Consider the following 23422-nt stretch of genomic DNA (forward strand, 5'->3'; position numbering starts at 1 on the left):
AGGCATCGAGTGCTATAGCGCAACAGCAGCACCATAATCCTCGCCTAATCGCCAGCATCGATCGATACTCCACTAGAAACGGCCACGTTCCTCAGCATATCGATGGCGCGAACGTGAAAATATGCTACCCGTAATCCCCCTAGACCCGCGCGTCCCGATCGTTCGCCCGGGCGCTGTTTGCTGACGGTGGCAGCGATCCGTGAAAATGTGGGCCAGGCGAGCAGGCGGCCAGCTCCCGGCCTGGGGTTGCGGCTGTTCACGGTTAGCTGAGCGCAAAAAGTACGCCAAATGTACAACACCCGCCGCTGCCTGCGCTGTCATAAAGCGATTATGTTGTTGTTCGTCGATTCGCGCGACGTCCGAGAAATGGCGGCCGGTGTAGGGACGTTACCCGGGCGCATGATGTCATCAGTCCAGGTCCAGAACACTCACTCGCGCCTTACCCGGTTTGCCCCGTTACGGCGCGTGTACGTGCGCGAACTGTTGGCCTGTACACCCCGGGACAAAGGCCCATTTTCCGGCCCTTCCAGGCGGCGGCGTAACGAAGGCCAGCAGATGGCGACCATGAATGAAAGGAGACCCTTTCTCTGGCGAGTCGAATCAGCAAGATCGTGGTTCGTGACGCGCAAACAAGTGTGTGCCTGGTGAGTAAAGACGTGCCGAGCTCGGTCTGACTGATGCTGGCATGTCAATGGGGAACAATTCACGACGCGCACAATCCTAACCTAATTTCGAACGAACCTCCCCCTTTTCGATCCGCTCGATCCATCGGAAACCATAGGAGCGCGATCTCGGTTCTCCTTGATGGCTGCTGGACATTGTTCCCTCGGGGCTTGCCGAGGGGGGAAGAGCGGAGAGCTTCTATTGTTTCGGAATGACATTCGTTACTTTCCTACCGGAGGGCCGTTTATCTGCTCCACTAGCGCTAGGATCATAATGTCGAAGTAGCGAGTTAGATAAATTGGGTCTAAAACTATGGGGTTCCTTATGGCGATATTTGGAAAAGATTTATGCCCAACCAGGGATAGATATATCAGTAAAGGGTTAACGGCAATTTATCTCTTCTTTTTCTTCTTTTCAATGAAATAAACGTGTTGGAAGGGAACTATAGTTGTGAACAATTAAAAACAACCTCATTTTCTATTCTAAGACATAGAAATATTTCCAAATTTTACAACTTTGATTATTTTTACAATAAATGTATAGCAAAGGAATGGCATTGCGATAAAATTATAGATAAGATCGACTCCTTCAATGTCAACTGGTATCCTTCAAAGAACAAACACATCCAACGCAATATTTAGAAAAATGTTACAACCATCATTTTAAAAAATAATAATAAAAGAAACACTTTTTCACATAGAAGAAAATTAAATTCTTCAATGTAATTAGTCATTTAAAAATAAAAAAATATTGTTCACTACTTTCAGTAGTAGTACTAGTAGTTAATGGCGAATGAATATTTAATGTTTTGTAGATAAAAGTCGAACCTATAGACTTCACGGTCCTTCTTCCTTTGGAAGTTTTGTTTTATAACCAACTAGGATAATTATTGTGGGTTTGAGCTAAACTTTTGTCGTTTTCTAAAGGTATTTTTGAACTGTGAGGGGAAACATGTAGTTGGAACTGTAAAAAAGATCGAAGAAGAAACACTACCTTTAGTAAACCACTTTTTAATTACGGAAAATCTCCATTCTTCGACTAATTCACAAAAACTAGCACAAGAATCCCAAGAAAATAGAAATTGATCCATCATTGTGCCCACCGTGCGTCATGCATGGTTACAACGGAACGCAACTAGTTTTACAAGGCAAAATCTGACAGTTGCTCTAGCGCCAGTTCCCCCGGAATCAGGACGCATAAGACTGGCATGTCGCTCGAGACGCGTGCTCCGAGAGTTACCGTGCGGGATTCCGATTAATAATTCATTATCCTCGTGGCGCAGGAAAAGAGCCGTTAGCAAACTCGGACGGCAAGGCAGCGCCGGCAAGCCGTTGACAGACGCGATTTTGTTCGTTCGATTGGCCGTGGAAAGTGGGCAAAACGATTGGCAGGGCAAGGGAACGGTACCGTAAATGCTGATGGAATTTATGGAATCGATACGGACACGATCCCGTTGTTCGTGCGGTGCTTCGGGCGAGTCGCTTCGAGCGAGCGCCTTGACAAACCCATTCTGCCAAACGAACCAATTCCTCTGCGAATTAAATTGACATGGGCAAAATTGAACTCGACGGCACAATGCACAGTTCGAGCGGTTCAGAACGCTACCGGTGCTAATTAATTTGCAATCATCCAGGATCGAGGGAAACAATCAGCTCGTGAGCCTTGGCGGCGGGAGATTTGCTTAGTTTGTGAATAACTTGGCTCAACCATGTTACAAACCGTACGCCATTAGCCAAATGAACTACGTCGTTCCGAAAGTTCAAGACGGCGCAAGATTTCGAATAATGAGCACATAATGTTTTGAGGAACCCTTCACTTAAAACGATCTCCATGCATAATAAATTCCAGCAAAACCCCCAATTCGGGGCCAATGATTTACGACAGCACTCTGGACCGCATTTGAACGCCGAATTGGGGGAGAAACAGTGTTTGTTTACACTTTGGTTACAATTTAACAACCAAATTTGGTTGTTTTTTTTTGGAATGGATGAGGGTGGGATTTGAAATGTAGAACAATGCTAAGCGGTCCAAACCATCGCCCCGAAATGGGGCAACGACCGAAATGACTGCGTACGAGAAATGGAATGTCACACAAGAACGACACAAGACCAAAATGTTTTCAAAGTATTTAGGAATGACGGAGAAAAACAAAGTAATTTGTCAGAGAACATTTTATCCAGAGATGGATTTGTTGTATTTGAATGAAAACGATTTTTTTCTGTAGGCTTTTTCGTAAAATAACATTAAAGTTTCTCAAGATATCTTGAATGATATGTGTATTGAATCGATCAGACTATGTAACATGTCCGAGTTCGAAAGCCCAAAATTGATCGTCATAGAACAACAAGAAATGAAACAGATAAAAATTGGATCAGTAAATTGAAAGAATCAGTTAAATGAATCGAATGAAGAGCAAGGTATCACCAATGAACGTTATTGATATATCTATTTGAAGATCATTACGATACGATGAGGAAACGTTTCAAAAAGTTCTTCATTTCAAGAAGGATTTAAACAAACTGAAAGCCCTCCCACGTCTTCAATATTATTTATTTATTTGTTAAGCTTTAAATTATGCTCTTTTAAGCGTTGCTTAAGGGCAGGAAGTACCTCCCTACGATCAGCAGAAGCGATTTCGTGTGAAAATGGTAAACACGCACACATCAGTGAATTTCCAACCATTCCCTTTCCTTCGTTTTCCTCAACGATCGCAATAATTTACCCCTTTTTTCATGGACACGTCGATCGGGCAGAGAAAAAGCCACAGGAGCGGTGAGCCGGTAATGTCAGCGCCCGTTGGCGATCGGACGGGAAAATAAGCACGGAGATGATGCTGATGATGATGAAATAAATGCAATCTTTGAGTCCGATCACGGAAGCCGACGGTTTCGACGCAGCGGTCGAAGCGGGAAGAGGCGGGCAGCGGTCCTTGGCAAGCAAAACATCCACTGCCAACTGGTTCGCGCGGTGCCCGAACATATCATTCATTGATCGACGACAGTAACGCGAAGGCCAGCGATGGGCAGTGACTAACACAAGTACCACAACCGTAGCGCATCGAAACGATGTGCATAATAAAAAGTGCATTTCGCGAGGGCTCGTGGTTTGCAATTGAAATGGAAATTAATAACAGCTGAAAGAGGGAAAGAGATATGTAAAGGGAGCAGCAAAAGTAAAAACAAGAGAAGCAAAAGTGAGTGAAGACGTTGTTGTTTAACGTAGTTAACAAATTTGCATTCGTGGCATAAACAGTGGCATCATGATGAATCGCTTGGGAACGTACAGTGTGTGACAGAATTTGTGAGGCGCAGCGTTTGCCTTTTCTTCGTCTTTAAGACCAAAAACATTTTTCATAATTTTTTGTCGTTTAACCAACATTTAATAAGTTAGAGTGAGAGTATCCTTTTAAAAAAAATTCTTTAATTATTATCTTCATTCTTCATGGTGGTGGCCACTTCGGTGGTCGACACAGTTTCCGAATGAAAACACTTAAATGGCGGCATGAAGAAGAACACGTTCCGGGTGTGATTATTTTTTCATTGCCATTATTCTTCGCCATAAAACCCGTCGCTGCATAAACAGGTCGACCGGGTTTTCCGCTCGCTCGACTACCGGCGGCTCAACCTAACGGCACCCAAGGAAGCCATCGGAAGCATCACGTCGGCCTCGTTGGTGCATCAGCTCTTAAAGTGCACCGTTTGCTAGCCGGGACCTCCAGCGTTGACATTTCGTTCGGGAAGCGAAAACAAACGCGCTGTCATCATTCATTGCTCGTTATTTTGGTCGCGAAGGCGTCTTCGGACCGAAAGGTCAAGTGCTGCTGCTTTGCTGCTTGCCGAACGGCTGGTTTCTTTTCTATTGCGAACTGCTTTAAGGTTGTCGAACAGGCACTGACCTAGTTTGGGCTAAAAAATCACAATTTAAGGGAAACATGGAGACTTCCATCGAAGGTAAAACAAAAGTCCATGGTTTCTCCACCCAACCCGGGGAAGAAAGGTACAAGTTCAATGGAGTAAAAAAAGGGAACAAGGAGCAAGTCCCGCCAGGAGGACGCCTGCTCGCCGACGACGGAGACGGTCTTCTGTGTCGTACAAGGACGAACACATCCTGGTGTAGTTTTTGTGGCTCATTTCACTTTGCCTCCGGCGCAACGACGCACGACCGCCGGTACATGACGCAAGTTCGGACATCGCCTCATCCTGACACTGGCGGCAACTGGCCGTTCCGGGATTGTGCAGAGTTGTGAACCAAATCCTTCTGGGATTAGTCATCGCAATAGGGGTTTTAAACACAATGGACAATGCGATGAAGGAAATTAGAATTGCGTTTAACTCTTTTTGTTTTTTTTCAATCTTTTTGTGTAAAAGCATTTTTAAACAGTACTAGATTTATCAACGTACTTTTCCGAAGTTTCAATAAAAATTTGATATATTTTTATGATTTTTTTGAAACACGGTAAAAGTAACCTTCATAACACTCATATCTAATATGATGCTTTCTACATAAGAAACCTTTTTTTTAGAAGTTGTATACACCTTTATCGCTGAACCTATAATCCTTAATATGAGGAACTTTATTTCATGTTTTCTGTTCCGAATTTTATTTCAAAAGCACTTTATTTTAAAACAAATTTCATTAAACTTAAAAAAAAAAACAGGTAACTGCAAAGTTATTTTCATGATTTTTTGGGTTTCTTCTTGAAATTATCATAAACTTCTACTTCCTATTGTAAATCCACTTGAACAAAGCTAGCAAATCCACTTTCATAACCACTGTGCGGAGAATCTAAAAGTTGTCTTATCATCGAGCTTCGATCCGGTAAATATTACCAAGGAAACTCTGCTGGTGGAAAACATCCTGGCATGAAGCAAGGGTTCGAGTAATGGGCCCTTTGATACCCATTGTTTTTCTCCCCCTCAGCAGCAACCACCAACGTTCGGCGGGAAGTGGGAAAGAAGGAAAAGCGTGCGCGCGAACGGAATCGAAATCGGGATGATAAATTTGCTCATATTTGTCAAACACCGAAAAACTTTACGCATAATGGCGTCAAGGGCCGGTTGTTGAGCACATCCCGCTTTTCGAACTCTTCCTTCAACTTTCCGGCAGTTTCCGTGCCACCCTTTACTGGACCTCCCTCCCCTTCGTTTGCTTTTTCCTGCCAAGTTTCCACCATTGTTATGTTACCCCCATGTGCGTCGAATCCCGTTTGTCTTTTCGATTTTTGGGACTAACGGCAGATTTTTGACGACGCACAAACGAGACCCCCTTTGCCCTATCACCAACTACGGGGCAGTTCCGGATCTCGTTACGATCGAAATAGCTACGATTCGTCATCGTCACAGTTGTCGGCCGCCACATGGCGTTTACCACGGGGGGAGCACATTACAAGCGCTAGTACATGATTTTAATTGGTAGCACACTTTCTTCCTATGGCTCTGCCGTGCCAGCTTGTGCCTTCTTCCTTTTGCCTCGGCGAACCATATTTGCGATGGTGTTAATAACAATTACAGTACGTGACCGGCCTGGACAAACGGCTAGTGCGATGATGCATTCGATGTATTTCCAATCGTTCACCAAATCCCTTTCGAGCCTGGTGCCACAATTGGAACATTGAGGAATGTACGTGTTGTTTTTTCCAAAAGGGATACCAATAGTCTTTTTCTGGCATGAACAGCAATAAAAATGATGCAAAATCAAGGCGTCTCAATGACTCATACTTCCGATAGGAATTGGGTCGCAAACATGCTATCGAAATTTGGTTATATACTGTTTTAATACAACGAAGAACTAGTACTAACCTAGTACTTAATGACAAAAGAATTAGAGCTTATTTGCAACGAATAAGATTTCTTGTAATCGATACTGTTTTATTCTTATATTTATATCGAATTGATTACTTTATTTTTACTAGACATATAAAAATCGTAAAATGACTTTTCAAATGTTGCACATTCGTATTTAAGAAACTTTAATCTGGCGTATTACATCATCTCTCCATTCGAATTTATTCCTTTTAAATCATTGTCTAGCAAAATCAAATTATGCAATCAGAGACTATTTCGAACAGAAAAGGAAACAAGGGAGCATTATAAATTTAGATCAACAGAAGGATCATGCTTTAATTTCGTTTTGCGAAATAATTCCGCAACAAAAAAAAAACAAAATGGAGAAAAGGTAATCCGTAACGTTTTAAAAGCGGTTCTCCAAAAATGGAACCTTTGGCCTAAAAATCCTCCGGGCCCTCACTGTGTAACAGCGGATGATAGGAATAGCTGGCGCTCGGTTGTCATGCCCAAAACGATGATGACGCTCGAGTTCAACAATTCGTTTGTTCAGCATACGGCCAACTTTCCTAATTGGAGTCCCATTCGGGCGGTGGACAATTCAATGATGTTGGTAGGGATTTCTTTTCCGTCTACATTTCGATCAATTTTGGGCATACGACAAATGATGTTTAGCTGCCGGGGTACGACCGGAGGATGTTGTTTTACGACATTTTCGTGCCACTTTTGTCACTTTCGTTTTCTGCTCGGCGCGGTGGGGTCTGCAAGTATTCGGGCACGTCCCCCGTTATGTTGCCGGGTGTGTTGCATAAAGGCACGACAAAAGACTTGAACAACAAGCGGGCAAACAGGTTAAGCCCTTTCGGAAGCGTTTGCCTTAGATCGAGACACTGCTGTACAGTTAGAGTACATTCAAATCGGGCTTGCTTTCGCTGAAAGTGGAAGAAAACGCATTAAACGATTGTACATCTCACAAAAGGGGAACAACAATTGGGGCCCGGGCGACAACATGGATGGGGTAGAGGCGAGATCTTGCACATTCATGCACGATTAAGCGCCAAGTGTTGATCCATCGCAGGCGAACACACCAACCAGACACCGGTTAAGACTATGTTAATCAACCGATTCCTAATGACGCGCCGAGAGGGTAGGTGGCCCGCGGTCCGTTAGAGACGAAAAAGGAACGTGATTAAGTGCTCAACTCTTCATCGATGGCAATCTGTAGTCAACATCTCAAACACCCGGGACACATTAACACAAGGAATGTCGCTGCGACCGTTGACGAGCAGATAGGAATGTTATGCTATTCAGGTTTGTTTTAACGGCCTAAACATGAGCAAGTGAACAAGATGCGTTTCGTTCCGCTCATGTATGAAAATGACATTCCCTTCGGTGTACCATTTTTTTCCCCCCGGCGCAACTATTTTCATACCATCCGTTCCATGAATGAATTCAATCCGATTCATTCGCGTCTAGCCGGAAAGCCGGAACCGTAACGAGCAACCATCAGCAAGTGTTGCAACGAGATGCGTGAATTCAGTCGTTTATAACAACACCCTGTTAGTCGTTCCATTGAGCATCAGGAAAAATAATGGAAATGCATCGGAGAAAAAATTATCCAACGATCGCACGCATTATCTAACCACTTTCATAAATGGCATGTTTTTCTGTCCATTCTTTTTGCGTTTGATTTTTGCAAGAAATTCCACACAAGCAAGTGTTGAAAGTAATTATCTTCCAAATTGATAACGAAAGGATGCTATTTTATTACACACAATTATTTTATTACACATACGTGTGTTTTGCTAAATTTTGACTTTTTGTGCAAAATTTCTTAAATTTTGACTTGACTGTTAAAAATTACTACTCTTTTGGATTAGTCTAATTGATGTAAGGAAAGATATGTAGCTTTTTTTGGCAATGTAGCATAACTATTTTATTGAAATATGTAATTTAACATTTAATATTTAATGGAAATAATTTTCTTCCTAATTGATAACGAAAGGATGTATTTAAAACTTTGAAGGAAAAAAACAATTAGTTTATTACACAAACGATTTGCTAAATTTTGACTTGACTGTTAAAAATTACTGCTTTTTTGGATTAGTCTAGTTGATGTAAGGAAAGATATGTAGCTTTTTTTGCAATGTAGCATTGCTATTTTATTGAAATATGTTATTTAACATAAGAAAATAAGTTCTAATACGAACAAAAACAGTATCCTGTAATAAGGCACAGACGCTTGTCTTAGTAAAAAATAAAATAAATGAAAACTTCTAACAAAATATTTAGTAAAGACAGTATAGTAAAGGCAAACTTAAATGTAAAATGAAATTTTAATTTATTATTATAAATCATCTACAATTTGCAAAAAAGATAACTATACTTCATACTGAAGAGATGATGTCAATACATTCCTTAAACAGGTGTTTGTACATATTTCAAAATAACACAGTTCGGTATTTTCAAATCAATTTACGCTGGTAATAATATATTTTTCTTAAGTAAAACCCCTTTTACGAGGTGTTAGTTCTCAGTATGCATTCCCCATTAGAATGCTGATTAGAAACAGACAAAGTACTCCCTCTGTCGAACCGACGATGGAAGTTAATTAACGCGGTTGGTCACGGCGCAACGATACCATGGCAAACAAACTAACCTACAACATTCTAGCTGCAAAGCTGCTACAACTCCACAACCGACAGAATTACAAATCTCCAAACCTTTAACGCAACTCACGCATAATCAGTCGCGGTCGAACAACAGAACGGAATGCAATAAAAACTAATAACACTCAATTGTATTTCCATCGTTCCACAATTATGGCACTTTGATGGCACGCCCGATGATGACTCCCATTTTTTTTGTCTTCCTTCCACTCCACCATCCTACTCGATCCTCGGCCCTCGCCCGTGCGGTGTGTACGAGTAATAAATGGTTTTATTACTGCCACCAGCGCCATTGAGTACGGCCGAAAACAGCGACCCGAAGGTTAAAGTATGGGGCGAACTCCATTGCTGGGTTGCGAGCGTGCAGGAGAAAACATTGTACCTAAAATGTATCCCGAAACGACGGCCGAGGTTTAGTAGGGTCCGATGCGTCATCCCTCCCGCTTCGGTAAAGACGAGGCGAAGGGCCCAGTCGAGAGATAAACGTAGGAATAATGCGCTGTTAACACTTTATCGCGTTGCTAGCATTCCGACGAAATTAACCCCCGGGCAGCGTTGCGTGCGTCCAAAGACACTTCCGGTCACATCAGTTACTTTGGCACAACGAGGTCACCTTTCAGCGATTGCAGTGTTATAGCAAACAAACAGTTGCACCAAAGCTACGATAAATTAATCCAGCATCTTCTTCCGTTTTCGTCTACTTCACAGCTCTTCCACAGTCGAGCATAAGCGTTTCGAAGGAACAGCGCGCGAAACAGGAAGGAACAGCGCCCGAAGATTCGCCAGTCGAGTACGACGAATATGAGGACGAGGAGGATCCACCGTCGCAGGAGCGGCCGGTGGTTAGCGACAATTCGGCAACGAACCTGCTCACCAAGGACTACATCGAGCAGGTCGATCCCGGCGAGACGGTGACACTGAAGTGCGACGTCTCCAATCCGCAGCGTAAGTGACAGTTTTACTTTGAAACCCAAAATTAAATTGAAGTTAGGACAACAAATTTACCGAATTATTGCAAATTTAAGTTTGTACTGGAAGCACAACCTCCTAAATGCTAAGAAAATTTAAATCATTATGAAATTGAGATTATTTTAATCATTGTACAAGTAGATAGGTTTAAAAATTACTATAATACAACATATGTGTTTACGAAAAAAACATTTAAAATGGGAATGGATACCAATATGTTACATTAGTATAGTGATAAAATCTAATTCATAGTGGGTTCTATATGTAGAATACCAACACAAACGAGGTGTTATTTAAAAACATATACAACAAAAATGACATGGGGGTGCCCATGGCGCAGCAGTAGCGCGAGGAAACACCACACCACAGGTGTGGGATCGAATCTCGAGTCTGGCACCCTCCGGTATTACGAACGGCTGACCACCGATCTATAATATACCGTCTTTCGGTCACACAAACTCTCTTCGGAGAGAGGCCTTGTCCCATTAGGGGATGTCGTGCCACATAAAAAAAAAAAAAAAAAATACAACAAAAATTGAATTTCATATGATGACGAACTATTACCAAACGTTATTGCATATTTCTTAACACTAGAACTACCGCGGTTTATACGCTTGAACCTTTAACGCGAATTATTTTCAATATTAAAAAGAAAATTTTATTTTTGAATACACAAAAATTAACATTCAATTGGATGTGTGAAAGTTATGCATTAACATTTGGTAGAATTGTTCAGCCTTAAGAAATAAATGTGATTGAAAAAGTACCTGACCAGTCAAAATGACTGGTCCGATAGTTCTAGTGTTAATATTTTGCAAGTAGAAAAAGAATATCTTACTCCAACATAATGCATATTTGAATAATCGATTTAGCAAAAAATTTACCACAGTATATAAATGTTGCTTTGGAGTAACCTTAAAAGTATTATAATGTCCCTGAATGCTTTAAATTCAATTAAAAATAAAGTAGTTAAAGAAATAAATAATTATCATACGTAATTATAAAATGCTCCGGTCATTTTGTAAATTTAAAAGGTAGCACAATTGAAACAAAAAACTAGAAAACCGTTGTTCTTCGATGTCAACAAGCGTAGATAATATGGTTAGAATTTCTTAGTAAAACTATCTTAAAGTGAAAACGAATCAATTTACATGAATTGGTCGTGTCACCAAGAAGCACGTAATTTCTCTTGGAAAAATCTGCAGAAATAGCGCTCTTCTATCTTTCTCCAGTAATTCCTCATCACTCCACAATGTCGCCGTGCTACGTGTTGGTTACGGTAGAATTTCACTTATTCACAAGCAATCACTTCGCAGACAGCTTACACAAACCATCAGTCACCCCCGAAACGGGGAATCTCCTTCGGGAAATGGCATTTGTGATCCACGACATTTTACGCCATCGCTCGGATGTGCTTACAATGCCCCATTGCCTCCACCCGCTCATCGCACTCGGTTCAGTTGCACCCGGGTTTGGTCACGGTTTGTCACCCGACCGGCTGGACGATGCCGTCACCGAGACGTGACCGGCGTGCCGACAAAAAGGAGCACGAGTCATCGGGTGCAGGATTGCTCATCGATGTCCGCCGCAATCCGTACGGGAAGCTTTCCAATCCACTGCCATGCATATGGAAATGGTTTGCGAGTCGGAGTGCAATCGGACAGCTACAGCTTGCGAAAGAAAGCCTTCGAGAGTGTGGCACTTCGCTTTCTTTGTTTAGATCGAGCCACACTGATGGTTCTTCCATTTCCACTAGAATCCACCTCCTCAATGCGAAACATTAGAAGGGAAACATATTTCATCTCAACGGACTGCAATAAAACAAACAACCCGCTCCATTCTTCGGAAGCCCACGGACCAGAAGGACTTTGTTGCTGTTCCCATCCGGGCTTTGCCGGACCATTCGATTGGATTTGCGATTGATTGATTGATGGTTTAATGAAGCCGTCCAGGAACGGACTTGCTTGGGAAAAAGGGCGAACCCATACCAAGCTAGAAAACGGAATCCCAAAAGGGACCGGGAGCTTCACAGTCTTAGGTGAAGCCTGGGTTTCGAAGCTTTTCTTTCCCACCAGCAAAAGATAACACCGCAAAGCGAGGAAGGATTGCAACGTAGGGCAAACAAACACAATGATTGCACTGACCTACCGCAAGCAAAACAACGTTATGCTAATATTAAGCCCATCAATCAAATTTGTGGTTGATGGAATTGTGTTTTTCTGCATGTGCCAACGGAATATTGCGAACCATCTGGAATGTTGCATGAAAACAAGTGCCAATGTTTTCGCATTAAAGCGGAACACCGACGAAACACAGGTCTGAAAAGATACTTTTTACGTTTTTGTTAACGAATATAACCATCAATCTTTCGTTTTATTTTTGATAAATTTAAGTTTAAAAAAAGTGTTTCAATACGACTTCATAAAATTTTTAGATTATTTTTACATCAAATGACTTTAAAGTGTGTATTAAGAATTGCTATAAAATAGTTCTAACGAGTTTGCACTAAAAAAGAATAGAATAGGATTAATGATATAAGATGTAGATTGCTTTACAAACCTGAACGGTTGTGAAGTGAACTTGCTGCCACCATGAGACAGCTTTATTCAATCGTACTTAAGTAAAGTTTATGTGAACGGTATGATAAAATAATTCATTACAATTCAAGGCTGACCTCGTTGTAGCTCGCGTAAATATGGTAATTTTTGTTCTCAAGTTCCACTCACCGAGCCACAGAACGTATTATCCTTATCTGCCATACAGTTTTACCGCCGATCGAGCTTGCCATCACAGATTTAAAGCTTTATCACGCCGGGCTCCGTTAAAGACTCTCCCTCGCCCCGCATATCATTGGTTCGCGATCACTGAAAAGCGGTTACCATTTACGCTTCCGCTTCCAACAGCGACGGTGGTGAACTCCCAACTGGGGAGTTTCTAAGCTGCACTTGCGTCAAGCAAGTCGCCGATTTGACATGCCGCAGTCACGGTTTAAACAAGGACCCAGTCACCTGGGAGAGCAAAAGGAACGTACCTCCTTCACATCTTGCCTCAAGGTGCTCGCTGAAGGATAAATAATTCAATTGCTCCACTGAATCCTGGGCTGCGATAAATTCTCCTCAAACCGGCTCAAACGTTGGAGCACTGAATTCGTGTAGAGCACTGAAACTTTAGCCGTTACATTGCTCAATTCATTAGCACAGCGATCGATAAGGTGCCATGAAAACCGACGGGTAAAAAAGACAGAAACAGCGACAGGGTAACAGGGTAAGAAACAGAAACTGCGACAGGGAGGGGTCCGTTGCAGGTGGAGCTATTTTTTCCACCCGCTGAATCCATTGCATTTGCATGTGCAGGTGCATTTTATTTAGTTCCTTCATACGAAACGAAGGCGCAATGCATTAGTGCCAACCGTTTCCCAGTCCGTGCCATGCCGATGAGGTCATTCGTTTATACTTCTCTGAACTTCTCTACGGTGCGGCGGTACAGAACCAACCAACGCGCCAAGGAATGCTAGCAACGGACGGTGAGAAATCTTAAGGAATGCAAGGGCACGGTAACTTTAGGTAGTCTGGCTTGATGGAAGTATTTTTTTTATTTAAAAAATGTGTAACGGCACCCTAAGAATGTTATCCCTTTGAACAAGTTATTGACGACACTTGTTTGCTTCACTGAAGACAGAAACTAGGATGTTTTAAGTCAACTAGTCATTGACCTGTTTAGGTTCACTAGCTAAACACAAACATTTTTAAGCCTAAAAGAGTATGGATCTACTTTTCCATTAATCCAAACGCCGATTTCGCTTCGTGTTTCCACAGCAACCAACATCATCCTGTGGTACTTCAAGAAACAGGTCATCTACCAGGCCCAAAACAAACTGTCCACCGACCCGCGGATCAAGAGGAACGAAGATTTTTCGCTACAGATCGAAAACGTGCAGGTATCGGACGAGGGCGTCTACTCCTGCCAGCTGCTACCGAATAATGTGACGGTCAAAATTGAACTGCAGGTGAAAACGTAAGTATCACTCGGACAATCAATCAATCAATCAAACCAGTGGTACACTTTGGTTTGCTCTATCTTCGCGTTCCCTTCTATCTCGGTTTATTTTTCAGTCCTCCACGAGATGTCCACCTAATGCACGGTAACCGAATCCTTAACGAGACGGTGGAAGTGGAGGCGAACCAGAAGAGGTTTATCCTGTTGTGCTCTGCCAAGGGTCATCCAACCTCTCAGATTACCTGGTACTACAAGGTAAGTTCTTACACAAAACCATTTAAGAACTTAGTGAATCAAATGGCAAATTGAAAATTTAAAAAGACAAGAAATGGCACGTCAGGTACACAGAACAAATTCAATTAAATCAACTCATAAGTTACACCATCAGCTCATAAGTTAACAGCAATTTATGGTAGAACAAGTTGACACATGTTTCCTATACCATATCTTATGAACTTTATGAAGTCTCAAACAAAATAACATAAACAAGGAATATATTATGCATGATACCCAATGAATTATTATCATTGCATTATAATCTATTGTGGGAATATTGCAAATCATGCTCAAATACTAATGAACAATGATTCCAAAAACCGATCTGACAATTCGAAATCAGGAATGCAAAGGTTTAGCTAAGAATAAAGAATGCGAGAAAATATATGTATATTTCAACCCATTGCCATTTATAAAACAAGTATGCAAAAAAGGAGTAAGAAAAATTATTCAAATGTTTTTTACTAGAAAAAAAAAAGAATAGGAATGGACTTAAGAAGGTGGAATGTTCTGAAAAGAAATATTCACAGGCCTATGAGATTAAGCAAACAAATAAATATGTTCCTTCTTCTCCACAGGGCCGCCATCTTGATAAGGAGTACAGCCAGCAAATTGGTATCGTCCTGCGCAATGAGTTCATTGACATTCATACGGTGAAAGCAAAGCACGCCGGCGACTACGAGTGTCTGGCGCAGAACGGCATTGGAGAACCTGTTAGCCGAACTGTCGCCGTTATTGTGAAAGGTAAATAAACCCGTGTTTGATTGTAAGGACTAAACATTCGAAACATCCACGTACGATGGATTGAACTGCGTGAGAACTTTCTTTGTACGAGAATTCCCTACTGGAGTTTCCCCACTTTTTATCAAAGTTTCATACGGCTGCTGACTCTTTCTCTGCCGAGGTTTTATCGCTCATGATGGATCACTTTATTTTTAACGTGTACATTTCATCCTATGACTCACACCTCACATCTCACAAACGCTCCACCGCTAACGTTACGATGGGAACATCCCCCACGCGTGGCCGCTAACCTATCGCTTGCACCGCAACAGATGGCTCCGAGGAGCTGTACGACGACGAGAACGAGTCGTTCAACGTAACCACCACGCCGCCGGAGAAAGGTCATCATTAGTACATCATTAGAGTAGTAACGCGTTGTACCTGCCTGGACTTTCATTAACTGCACCATCAGTAGTGACACGCACCACCTAGCACTGAAAAGTTGATAGCACGCTCTCGAGAGCACTAGGCAAATAGATGAAAGTACTTTGCTTAATAGACTACTAAAATATAAATTTGTTTTTGTTGTCTATTTCTTTGAACATTGATTTTTGAAATAGACTTAGTTGGATATAGTCAATTATTTGACTGTTAAAAAGTTTTGTTGACTAGAACAAATATTTAAGATTGGGTTCTTACTTATCAGAAAAAAAGTATAAAGTGTATCACATAAACAAGTAAAGTAGCTATGAAGTAGATAATAGCTGCGGTTAATCCTTTTAAAAAGCTACCAGTTTCCCAACGGCACTTACAAGTTCTCCTTCCAGTCTAATGTCCTGCTTGCTGAAACCACCCCAAACATCCATCGTATCTAGCTCGCTACAGTTCACCACCAACTAGAAGTTGATGCGTAAACGAACCCGACCCATTTTAAATGCAACCCCGGATAACAACTTACTTTTAATCCGTTTTGCATCCAACCAACCAGTTTTCACTTACTTGCTCGCTGCGTGGGATGCTGATGTACAAGTACTCATCCAGTCTATCGCACCCAATTTTACAGGAAAACCCAACATTCACAAGCACTCTGGCTACGTCAACACCGCCATCGGAGAGAACGTGGAGCTGGTGTGCCTATACGACAGCTACCCGAGCCCGACCAAGATCCAGTGGCTTAAGAATGATGGCGTGATTCAACCGTCCAGCCAGACGACCATCACGAACGATCATCACAACCATCACGATCGCACGCGACTGCTGATCAAGAACATCCAACAGAAGGATCTGGTGGCGTACTACTGCAGGATCGATGTAAGTAGCCAACAGCCGAGAGAGGTGCAGTTGGGAGAATGGTTCTCTAACCATTGGTACATGTTGGCGTTATTTTATTTTATTTATTTGTTCATAAGAATGAACTGGGCGACGCATCCTCGAAGACGTTCGTGGGACTTCAACCCAGTGGCGCCCATCTGATGCATTCCAACTTCTCCGATGGGCTGCTGCACACGTGGTGGAAGATTCACAGCAAGCAACCGATTGCCGAAGTGCAGTTGTTTTACAAGGCAGAAACGGTAAGCTACAAATCACCAACAAATAGTATTCCAAACGTTTGCGGATAAGGTTTTTGGTAGCAACAATCTCAACCCAAGGAACTAGAGACTTTGGTAATCGGTTTGAAAACACCTTCTGAAGGAATTCAAAAACAAAAGTTTGTCGAAAAAAGGTGCAAATCAACAAAACAAAGTTCTAAAGAGCAACAAATTTACATTGATACTCAAGGTATTGAGTATACTGTTGAACTTCCTGATAGAAGCTGAAATCACATCAGGAAACAAACCTAAATGGGTTTGTAACCGCCTGGCCATTACTCCAAAACAAAGATCATTCTACAGCGGCAAGATAAGAATCACCTTTCCAGCCGTTATGCCTTCCCATTATCCTCCATTTCTATCATGAGAATCCTCCTCTTGGGGAAGCTCTCCATGGCCCTCCAAAATGGTACGATTATGACGCACAGATGTACCATCGTGGTACTCCATTATTCCGCCTAACGCTCAACAGGCCCAAGTCGAGTACGGCCTATGGTGTAATGCCTTTAAAGTTGTTTTTTCCGGCGTGCTGCCGTAAGGTATTGTCTAAAGCAAGGGAGGAAAGATAATGTCGCTTCGACAAACGATACCAACAGTCGGTACTTGATATAACATGATATCCGATAAGGGATGATACTTAAAGAAAACGGCACCAAATATCAAGGGCAATATCTGAGGTATATCGATCGATTCTTAGGAAGCTTTACGGACATGATGTTCAAAAAATGTGAAAATTACTCCAATATCATTGAACGGATTCTCTACATGCTTTGTGTGGGCTAAGAAATCCGACAACTCTCAAATTGCAAAATAAGCAGTGCTTAAATCTGCTCAGATTTTGGAGAACTCATGCACCGCTGGCATATCGGGTTTCGTTGAAGATTCATTAATCTTCGATGATTTATGAATTGTAGGTGAAGGTTTCCGGATCAATGAGTTTTTTGAAAATTGTGTGATTCATGAGTTGTTGATTTTTCATGGAACGCTGATTACCCGAAGGAAGGAAAAAAATACGCTCTCACATATTGCTGAAAGATACATAAACCACAATTCTATAACAGATACTTCGAATCGATGCTTTATCCTCTTTCAAGGCTAAAGTATCAGTAAATTTCCAAAAGGTTGCCGATAAACCCATTGTTTTTACTAATTTTAAACAATAATAAAAGGACTGCACTAACGTTCTACCTGAGCGGCGGTTACCATCTAACGGAGGGACAGTTGGAAAATTCCCCAGCGTACAGATAAAACCCGGTTCCCCGGCATTCCCCGTAATACCTTCACCTTTTAGCAACAACCCTTTCCCCTTTCTACCATCGAAATCCGTTAACGTATGGGAATTAATTTTGACAGACGTGCCAACCATTTGACCTATGCCTTTATTTCCCCTGTCTCCCTCACTCTTCCCGCAGGGCAACTATGTGGTAGTGGATGCGGAAATTACCAGCTACGACCAGAACCAAGATGGAAATACCTGGATGTAAGTAAAACCCTCTTCTTGTCCTTCGTAAAGCGTTCTTCTTCCATCCATTGATAACGAGCATTAAGTCCTTTTTGGAAAAGCTTTCAACAGCCCTAGCCTACCCATTTCCGCATGTTGCACTTTGGCATACCTTTTAACCGATTTCCCACCGTTTCCGGTTCGTCTTTCCTGCCTTCCTGTTTGCGCAGGGTACGCAAATCGATCCGACTCCCGGAGGGCACGTGGTTCGTGACGGCGCGGGCACGCAACACCGAGGGCTGGTCGGCCGCCGAGAACACCCCGCACCAGTTCCAGATCCCGAACGCGATGGACAACATTCAGGTGGCGTCCATCGGTGGCGGAACGGGCGCCAGCCATCGGACGCTTCCGGTCGTGCCTGCCGTTCTGCTGGCGCTGCTTCTGCTGCCCTTCTGCGCACAATCGATGGCGTACTAAAGGTGGTTGCACACAGCAACCGCAACGTGCACGCGGATGCCCGCCGGCACCGGTAAACGCAACACACATCCTAGCAACACACACACACACACACGAATCCTCTGCTGCAGTTAGGATTTGCTAGTGTATTTATTATCCAGCCAAAAACATTGTACTAACTCCATGCCTGTGGGGTTGCGACGGACGGAACAAATCGTTGACGCTAGCGCGAAGGACTAATCATCCGGCAGGGATGAGTCCCAACCCAAAAAAACATCCAGGATCAGTTAGCAGATACCGTAATGCGTCAACGGGCATGTGATTTTGTGGTCTTGAACCGTCTGTAAATCACCAAACTTGGAGGGAACCAAGGGAAACGAATGCGAGTGGCATTAAACGAACACATTCGCTTCTCCAAAGGGAAGAAATAAATCTTGGATCGTTTTGTAAAAAAGCCACCACCTGGATTAAGAAGATGATGGGAAGAAAGAGAGGAGAGTATATGGATATGTAGGCGAGGAAATTAGGTGTATTTGTTAGGCAAAGAGATGAAAACGTGCAAAGAGGAAGTAAACAATTCTACCAAAAGAAGAATCTTCACATCAGTCTAGAAAGTGTATTTTTCCGTGTATGTTAACCTGATTGTTACATTCGTATGTTGTTTTTTCCGTTCTGTCCGAATCATTTTTCCTTCTTATTGTTTCACCTGTTGACCATACGTCCTTCGATTGTGCAAGGTTGGCTCCTAGAAGGAAACTAGTGTAAAAGTTTGCTACGGTGCAGTTGCCAACTCTACAAGGATTGTTTGGCAGTTCACACTCTGTTTCATGCAAGTCGTCCTAGTAGGAACGTACGATAAACTAAAAAGAGAAAACTTAACAAATCCTTTGAATGCCTTTCCTTCCATTTGAAATGCACGCGAAAATATGCAGCTTTTGATATGGACACAAGAGAACAACGAATCCGAATGTCCTAGAAAAAATATATAAAGTACCAAAAATTGCCTTTTAAAATATTTTCCTACGTGGCACAGCAACGATAACGTTCAGAATGAAAGTTTATATTGAAAGTCGACGGCAGCTGCGTTAATAATTGGACGACTAAATTCCAACAAAATCGTTTAAAAACAACAGGTAGAGAATAAAAAACCCCTTCTGATAACATTTAAAAAGGATAATTTAATCTGGATCCTACTACAGTCACGTTTCTCTCGCCTAAAATACTATTGAAATTTGGAAGACAGATATTTCACTCCAAACATCCTCCTTTCAAAAGATATCTTATGTTTATAGGTCACACACACTACGTTTCCATCCATGTTAAGCTAGGCTATCGAACACGTTATCACCCCTTCCTTCCCAGTGTCTTTAGTCGATATTTTAACTGTATGTAAGGGCGTTTTAATTATGTTTTTCGTTGATTTTCCATAGCTCATACTTTTCAGTTCCTTTTTCTTGCAATCACCATCCAGATGGTACAAGTATAGAAGGCTTTCCCCTTTGACCCCCTCAACATTTCCCCGTTTCATTTCGATTCCGCACGATTTCTTTTTCATCAGACGCTAAACACTTAAGTTAAACTTAGTTAACCTTTAACGTAGTGCTTTAAGCTATCGTATAGTATTTTTGAAGGTAAAGAGGAGGCGAGATAAACTAAATAGATAAGCGAAGCGTACGGAGGGAGCAACTGTATCATAGAGAAGAATAACGTAAAAGAAACTCTTCGTTTGACATCGGGCGAAAGTAGGAAGGAAAACTGGAAAACATATAGCCAATGGTAAACGTCTAAGCTAAATCAATACAATTTAAAACAGCAGAGAAAACAACCCAAACGAGAAGGTTAAAGAAACACATGTTACAGAAGTTCATAAGCAAATCCCGACCCATATTCATCTACAACCAATTCTTACCCCGCTTCGATGCAAATCAAATGAAATAGAAATATTAAATTCAAACCACATCAGCCATTGATCGTAAAAAGGGGAAAAAGTAGAGAGATAAAACATACCTTGACTTCGAGCAGCAGACAGGATACAGAAAAAATGCCATTATAACAAGAAGTTTATCCATTACGGCGGCTCGGGTTACCTTCGGTTGATTTCCGTTTCGTTAATAAATTATTTGTCAAACTACAAGCTAGCTTTATTCCAAGGTAAATGGAAAGAAATTTAAACCGACGGATTAAGAAATCAACATTTTCACAAGCACGCTCGTTGAGGAGAAGAGAAGCTATAGAACAGGACTTAATTAAAACAACCATTACTAGTACGAACAGAAGCACTTATAGGAGAAGAATAATTGACGAACGAAGCTAGCAGTACCGAATGCCATAGTTAAAAGCAACATAAATATTTAACAATACATGTAGCGCAAATCGCCTTAATGGAAAAAAGTACCCACACTCACACCGTACACCTGGGAAAATCCTTTGAATTCCAAATAGAACCAAATTGTGCTAAGAAAGGTAGCGTTACGTTCCGGTGCAACCAAGTTTGTCACTTTTTATTGTTATCCAATTCCATCACCGCAATAAATGAAACGAAACGTGGCGTAAGAACATATTAGAAATCGGTCATTTTACATCGTCTTTGCAGATCCAAAAGCAAACCAATATAGTATCCATTGTGAGAGAAGGAACATTAGATATGAAAGCGGATGAGGAAGCGATTTTGGAAAAAATTATATTAATCTTAATACAACCACTAACTCCGCCACAGGAACAACTTATTGAACGCGCATATGGATCGACTAGGAAAGGTTAAAAATTTTGAAATTAGCAAAGCGATGTCGATCGCTAAAGGTGGAAAAAAGAAGGGTGGAAATGATTGGATCAGTCACGTACCGTTAGAGACGATCGTGAAATATCCGTCGGACCGTAGAACAAAGAGGTGAAGTAAGGTGAAAAATAAAAGATATGTTTCAGATCATCATCAACAAAACTAATGCGCTTTAGGTATTGATCAATCCTTTCCGAAACATGGTGGTACTATGAATAGTAATCATTATTGAAACAATGTTTTGGAAATCAGATCTAACGATAAAAATTGAAAGCAGCAAAGGAAAACCCATGGAATATCCCAACAACCCTTAAAACACTAAGTTCTTCCAAAGACCAATTTCTCGTGAGATCTCACGCCATGCCAGTAAAAACCCACCAAGGATTACTTTTACAGGTAAGAAAATGACCCGTCTAAATAATCACAGAACACAAAAACTAACATATCACGGTCAAACCGATTTGCGGTGTCGAATACCTGTATTTCTAAAAGGTTTTTCCCGCAGCATTCTTCGCTTGAAGGTACACTACTTCATCTACCTACACGCAAAATTTTGCTTCGGCTATGACACTTCTCACAGAAACCGTCGAGTAGAGATTTGTTTCCGCACCTCCTGTATAAAAACTTGGGTCAACTGTGCAGTGGTCATCATTCCACCATCCGCCTCTAGTGGGAACCCATCGTATACATTATTTCTGCCACACTTTGCGGCAAGATAAAACTTCAAGAGGTATCCATTTAAAGTGATTTTCAACCGACATCATAAACTGATCAACATGAATCGAGTGGCTGCTCTTAGTCGTCTACAACACCAAAGTGTCGCAATTGAGAGAATACTGGCAGGCCAACAGGCACCGTCGAGAAGTCCGCTTTCCTACAACGAAAGTCCCGATGACGACTTGCAAGGACTGCTGCATGAAGGTGAAAGTAAAAGAAGCGATAGGGGATTGATCCAACGATCGTTACAGGCAACATTGCGAAATATGAAACTAAAGAAATCACTACGTATTTTAAGGTTTGCTTCAAAAGTATACGCTTGAAACACGGTTTATAGCGTTAAAAAGTGCAAATAACACACACCCTTAATCATGGTGCATCGATTGAGCATCTTGCTGGACGCAGGAAAGCGAAACTTCTGTATTTAGGCATTTGTTATAGAATTATATGGCTACCATAATGTAACTAGGTTTATTTCTAACATATAACATAAGCATAAGCACAAAACAAAAGCTACGAAAAACAGCGAAAATACATTTATATCGGATGTAACATACAAAAAGAGTGACCCAAATGCCTTTGTTTATGAATTTGAATTTAATGTTCTTATCTCCCAACAACTATCTTTAGTATTTGTACAAGTAAAGTTTGTTTGCTTTCTGCCGTTACGCCTCACAGAACAATCGGATACGTTTTGTGGAACGTTCCTTCATACGTTCTCCGGATAGCAGTAAGTATTTTGGGTTCCAATCCGATCAGATTCTCTTGCTGCCGACATTTGCATCAGTTTTGTTTTAAAAATAGAAAAATATTCTTATTATTCTATCACAACTCTCTCAGCTACGCACCGTCGTGCCGGGTTGGAGCCATCTGACCAAACGCTTGCACTGAATAGTTGTTCGTGTTTGTGTACGCAAGAAAGTTTGGGGACTCGTTGGATTAAAACTGTCATAATTGATCGTTGACTGGACTTTCCCATTTCGAACGTTAACATACGTCGCACGGGAAACAACATTCACACAGCGTTTGATTAGCGTCAGAGTTTTGTCTTTATCGATTAGAGGTGTTGTTTTTCTTTGGGGCTCTCTGTTTTCTACCGCCGATCACCGCGCTATTCGTCAACCGATCGATCGGTGACGCCGAGTTTCACTACTTGTTTTCGTTCCTATCGCTTGCTTTATGAAGTTAGAATTGTATATCAATGTTTGCAACAATTTTGAGCATTATAAGCAAATGTTCATTGGTTGATGAGTGCGTAAGACTATTCAATGCTCTGTTTCTAATGCTGCGCACTAAGCAGTTTTGCAGATTCTAGTGCACGTTGTCGACGTGCTGCATTTACTAGTATTTAGTACTTCGTAGCC

The 23422-nt window shown here is 41.7% G+C and overlaps 1 protein-coding gene across 1 annotated transcript; it reads left to right on the forward strand.

Annotated features, from left to right (window-relative positions):
- The first annotated feature begins 7556 nt into the window (after positions 1-7556).
- On the forward strand, positions 7557-21491 carry LOC131265942 (hemicentin-2-like). The gene is made up of 10 exons (XM_058268262.1): positions 7557-7593; positions 9824-10060; positions 13900-14098; positions 14197-14335; positions 14935-15100; positions 15412-15480; positions 16143-16390; positions 16489-16650; positions 18081-18148; positions 18340-21491. The coding sequence occupies exons 1-10, from the start codon at positions 7557-7559 to the stop codon at positions 18584-18586; spliced, it is 1572 nt and encodes a 523-aa protein (XP_058124245.1). The 3' UTR covers positions 18587-21491.
- Positions 21492-23422: the final 1931 nt, after the last annotated feature.

This window comes from Anopheles coustani, chromosome 3, assembly GCF_943734705.1.
Source record: "Anopheles coustani chromosome 3, idAnoCousDA_361_x.2, whole genome shotgun sequence".
Classification (NCBI taxonomy): Eukaryota; Metazoa; Arthropoda; class Insecta; order Diptera; family Culicidae; genus Anopheles; species Anopheles coustani.